Source organism: Thermobia domestica, chromosome 13 (genome assembly GCF_964235325.1).
Source record: "Thermobia domestica chromosome 13, izTheDome1.hap1.1, whole genome shotgun sequence".
NCBI lineage: Eukaryota > Metazoa > Arthropoda > Insecta > Zygentoma > Lepismatidae > Thermobia > Thermobia domestica.
This window is the reverse complement of record NC_137466.1, coordinates 124,077,021-124,083,020: the sequence shown is the minus strand read 5'-3', so window position 1 is coordinate 124,083,020 and position 6,000 is coordinate 124,077,021. Positions and strand designations below refer to the sequence as shown.

The following is a 6,000-nucleotide window of genomic DNA, read 5'->3' as shown; positions in this document are numbered from 1 at the left end:
CCATTAACTGCTTTAAAAAATTACGTGAAGCATTATGAAGGTTTGCGATGATGTGATGAAAAGTTATAGAGTACTAGTAGGGAATTTGTTAATATTTGTGTGTTATTTTTTACAGTTTGTATCAAGTTGATGAGTTGATTAGTACTTTATTGGTAATTTATTATTTCGACGGCTAATAATAATTTAACTTATTTATACACTGGATTTATAAAAGAAATAATTTGATTAAGTTTCCTAATGCGTCATGAATTCCTGTATGAGACAAAGTTTTGTATAATTGAGTATTTAGGTAAAATACTTACTTGTCGAAAATGACAAAGATTTTGTTATTACTCTGAATTAGGGGAGATATTTCAATGTCAACGTAACAAAGTGTTTTAATTTAACATCTTTTGTCATCCTTCTTACTTTCATACAGATAGTGTATGGTTATTCAGGTACGCCATACATACCTCTTAAAACGTTGGTTTTTATGTCTCAATGTAAACACAAGTTTCATTTTATTCCAATAGTTTATTGCTATAATATATAATGTCCACAATGCTCCACATATTTTATGTTAATAAATAATGGGAATGTCAAGCTCATAGAATAGAGATGCATTTCATGATCAGTTTAATATAAAAAAGTTCTTAATATCATATTACACACTTTATTCACAATACATAAACAACAAAAATAAAAATAAATTCAAAACAGATGGTATGATGAATAACCAGCTCTTAACATGTTAATAATTTGTTAACAATTTTATCTCTCTGAGGAATATAGCTGTGGTTGGTAATACGTAATGTAGAAATAACTTTTTCTCGTTTAAATCAATGGTGTAGAACTCAACAGAAAATAACGTTGTTGTTTAAAGACAAATTTTATTGTGTCATTATAATAATTGCTTCTTAATTATCTTACTTTGATATTCCCTACACCCGTGATTCCATAAGTGATGAAACTATATTCCGATGAACTAATGAAAATAATTATATCACATACCTTCCTTATATAATTGGAATAATATTTAAGATATAGGCCTATGGTTTTAAGCTATGTATATTAAAATTATGCAATTCTATTGACGTGATTTTTTAAACAAAATAATACTATATTTATTAAATAGATATTTGGAAGTGTTGGAATAAATGCTGGTGGAAACCTGTCTTGATCTATAAAGGATTATGTCTAAAATTTTCAATTTTTTCTGTGAACTGTAAACCCAAGTCTTAGATATTGAGAGGACAATTGGTATTGAATTTGTTCTTTATAATTTAAAAAGCAATAATTGGTGGATGGAGTTACCATTTTTTCATAAGTATGTCGTAGATTGATATATCAGTGGAATTACTCATTTGACATGACTTAATGCAATAACTGAAATATTGTTTGTTTTTTAAAACATTTTTTACTTGTCCTCTTTGCCCAAATAAAGAAAACAATTTCAAGGGCGGATTCATTTTTTAAAATATATTCTTCTCTTTAAATACACCTGTATAACAACATGTCATTATATTGAGCTCTTAAATCATTTGACACATTCAAAAGAATGCATCTGAAATTATCGTTGTAAACATGTTCGCTAAGAAATAAGTACAAATACAATTAAAACACTATATCAAATATCTTAATGCTTTTTTGTTGTAAAAACAGTATTATAGCAATGCATTCTTTCATATAATGCTTCATCTTGGTACTTAAATCTCCTGTGGTTAAGATTTTTTTTTTTTTTTTTTTTTTAGATAACTCACATCAAGTGCTTATACAGTCTACGACAAAAGAAAATATCTGTAAAATATAATTATTTCTTTTGTTCACGACTTTATCGCCATGTTCTAATAAATTGAACACCTACCTTATGTTTTATGTTATTTACTCCCACCAGTTGGTAACACACCTTGATCTATAAGTTTGCAAACAAATTAAATAGAAAAAATACGGAAAATAAAGTGTGTTCCCAAAGATATGGCTTTGTCTATAGAACTCTAGCTAAGGCAGGAGTGTTCATTTCTATAGCCCAAGATGTGTTCCCCTAAATTCTCCTTACATAGTTTCCCTCTAGATTTATGGCAAACTACCCCGGGCTGGAATGCGGGAATTTCCGCCTGGCCTCTTTAGTCAAGTATATGAACCATTGATGGAGTTTAAGTATGTCAAGATTGAAAAGCTGCAGGTCTGTATAACTAATACTGCAATTAGACACATATTTTACGCAAGCCCATACCATCTATATAGTATATATAGGTTCCCATGGTTAATTCCACCTTGTCTTTGAAGTCCCAGCCCGCCATTTTTCAAGACCAATATTTGATGCTCCCCTCCTCTTTGTCAAATACATACCGTATTCTTCTGGTGCACCATTAATTAAAACGTGTGTTATTGTATCCTTTTTACCCTTGATACCCTTTTTATATCAAACTTTAGTTGCTAAGTGTCCCAACATATTTTTCTCTCAATTTGAGATGACTCCAACTGATGGGCACTCGTGTCTAAGTAGAAAGGTGCAGAAAAGGAAAACAATGAAATTAAATCTTTAAGTTTTACGTCCCACGGTTATGCCGGTTAGGCTAAAGAAGACGGTGATGATGAGAGATGAGTAAAATGGGAATGAAGAAAATGGGAGGAAACGGGAGAACCCCGAGAAAACCCACGAGCATGATGTTTGTCCACCACAAAGTCCACACGGTGCGAGCTGGGATCGAACCAGGAACCCCAAGCACCGGAGTGAACGCTCTACTACTGAGCCACTGCGCCCCCTAGTGCAGAAAAGGAGGTGAGTATTCAATTTATTTTGGAACATTGTTGTAAACCTATGTAAAATCATTCCCAAAGAAGTTACTGCCTTTCTCTACCTATCTGTAGTTTATTTTCTCTTATGTGAAATTTGAAATCATTTACCCATTGAATTACATAACTTTCCATGTGTTTATAATCAGAAACCAATTTCATTCACAAGCATTAGTGTTCATTAAAATAAAGTACCACTCAAACACACTCATTTATTCTTTTTTTTTTTCAGCCACGACCGAGACGAATATTAAATTATTTCTTTTTTAGTAATCTTTAATATTACAGTCAGTAGAAACATTGAATCATGGCCCGTAGGGAGAAGAACACAAAATAACGGTGGTTGTAATGGCGGTTGATAGCATGAAAATCCAAAGAAGACAACGATCACACACTAGCGCCACCTGTTTCCACTCTAGTTCTGCCATCTCTTTGTTGTCTTGCTCTGCTAGACGAATTTCGTTTCGTTCAATTGTTTGATGTACTTTCGTTAAAACTCTCATAAACTGGTTTTCAAAATTATCTGAAAAGAAAAATATATATTATTAGTCAGATTTCAGGAGAAAAGTTAAGAAATTATTGAGATTTTTAATAAATTAATATTAAATTATGACACACATTTGAACACTACTTTAAAGGAAACCTTAAGTAATAGACTTTCATAAAATGTTGTCCAGGAGTCAAAATCAAAATGTGAGGGCCTGCACTGACCACTATTTGCTGAAGAACGCATCCAATACAAAAGAGTACGATTAGTCTGAAATTAATATATATGTTAGCTCCGAGTAACTATCCCTGGAAGAAACACAGTTCAGAACTCATATTATTCGAATATAGGTAAGTAGCATGTCAATGAAAAGCTTATGAAACGCTTATTAAAACTATATTAACTAAAAATAGTCAAGTTCAGATCATCTAAACCCCAAGAACTAGAACTTTTATGTTTGCAAGGAACAAAAATGTAAAGATACATAAAATGTATTTAAAGAATTCAAATGTCCTAATTTTTTCGTTAATACTGTACTAGCTGGCGCTTGTCATACTTGAATAAAAAGGTGGTTAAGAATATTATTTGCTTGCATCAAGAAGGAACACACCTTGGAACATTTGAATGTTTTGAAGAAAGACTATTGGCCGTGTGCACCAACGAAGTTCAACTGTTGAATGAGGGTCGTAACCAAGCTCGGTGAAAATGTCTGTTGCACGGCCTCGGTTTCGGTCAAATGGTAGATAAACTTGGTTTTAGCTTGAACGGCCGGATTTTGGGGGTTTAAACTTCGTTGATCCAAGTCAGTCTGTATACATTCAATAATATCTTTGTATTTTTTCACTAGTGAAATTACAATACATTTCTCGTTTTCGGAAAAATATTTTGCTCATGGTTTCATTATTTTTCAATCACAATTACCATCACTGAAGTTAGACTACTCACAACTCTATGCACACAATCTCGAAAGTCGAAAAGACCGGCACGCGGTATGTTTTCTTTATTTGTTACTTTGTTAAATTAAGATTAGAGACAAAAGACGACAACCAATCAGAGTCGATTTTACAAATTGACCGAAGTTTACTTAAACGAGGTGTACTAAACTTCGACTTTCAATGGTGCAACCAAAGTCCTGGAAACACGTTTAAACTTTAAGTTTTAATGTTGAACGCGTTTGAGTAAACGCTTGTTTAAACTTCGTTGGTGCACAAGGCTGTAAAGGTTTCCCAACCCTAAGCCATATAAGATCATCCTTTTATCATTTTACAATATCATTCAATGGGTTTTAATAAATAACTAGTAAATGCCCCCATTTGTTATTGCGAACAATGTTTTCCCTCTGTATCTTTTACATAGAATTCTTTGAACACGAAGCCTCGCACGAAATTCAAACACTTTTCTTCTTAGTGAACCACTACTACTCCCCCTTTACTTCCCTTCTAGTATAAGCATTATACGACAAACGTGTTTAATTATTCTTAATGAAAACTCTAAATACACGAATTCATGTCTCCAAATTTAAAAAAAAAATCTGAGACATGGACATCTTATTAAAATAATTGGGACATCCACTTCCCCCATCAAATGTCAAGTTCTCCTTAGTAGCACCTTACGTCACAAAAATATATGTACTACCTAGATTTCACATTTAAGTAGTTTGGCCTAGGCATTGTTTGTCCGTCAGTAAGGATTTTACTCTTTTATATAGGACATAATAATAATATCGATTTTCTTGATAGACTTTATAGAGACGTAAAGTGGCAAAACGTACTATGAGTCCTTGAGGTTATGCCACGTTAATTTATTACTTATATTAGAACACTAGCAGAGTTGCCTGGCTTCCCACGGAAAGAATAATGTTTATGAGCAGTATTTAAAAATTAAGGATTAAGTAGAATAAAAAACGAGGAGCAACGCCTTTGGCGTTACCCTTACCAATTGTCGGGACAGCTGATATACATGTTTATGACTAAACTTGGGCTTAAATGTCATCAAGACTGTCATCAATCAGCTTAAAAACCCCGAAATCTATGGATTCGATACTAATCTCGGTCATTTTGAACATTTTGTTGTTCACTCTTTCTCAATTCTTTCATTTTGATAGAGGCTGAATTTTGGACTTAGACGGCATCGGGGAGGGTCAATATTCATCTCAGCGAACCCGAAGACTAATAGGCCTATTGGTAGTTTTAGATTATTCTTGCAGTCCCTCACTTCTCATCGTCTAGAAATTTCCTATCCCAGAGTAATTTTTCCATGTCAATTTCTTTTTAAGAATGAGTTCACTCATCGAGTTTCACTTTCCTAACATGAAGTGTTCAATGAGATACTCTATTTTTGACACAAGATTTAAACCAGCTTTTTCTCTTTGAACCATCCTCGTCCCACCGTAGGAAACACATCAAAAAATTTAAATACTCTACGACCTCTTCTAGACTTCGGTCTCTTCAATACAACTACTTAGAAGTATTTCAAGTCAATGGTATAGATATAGATACAGGGCAAACATACAAACAAATATTACTTTTTATATATAAGATTTTGATAGATTATTAATTAAAATTTCCATTTTAATATATCTTCTCTTTTAATTACAGAAACTGCTAGGCACCACCACTGACGAAAAGTCTATTATAGAACCCACTAGTTCAGAAACAAATGAACATGGCTATTCCCCCATTAGACCTCACAAAGGACTCTGGTCCGCTAGACAGAGTTTAAGTAGCTGCCATATGATC

General features: G+C 32.9%; 1 protein-coding gene across 4 annotated transcripts in view; it reads right to left on the bottom strand.

Moving 5' to 3' along the window:
• Positions 1-493: 493 nt before the first annotated feature.
• LOC145668480 (neuronal acetylcholine receptor subunit alpha-7-like) overlaps positions 494-6,000 on the bottom strand; it is a 287,737-nt gene continuing 282,230 nt past the window's right edge. For all 4 annotated transcript variants that reach the window (XM_081736407.1, XM_081736409.1, XM_081736408.1 and 1 more), the window contains one exon: positions 494-3,298. In XM_081736407.1, the coding sequence (XP_081592533.1) occupies positions 3,081-3,298 (218 nt within the window). In that variant the 3' untranslated portion in view covers positions 494-3,080. The remainder of the gene's footprint in view (positions 3,299-6,000) is intronic.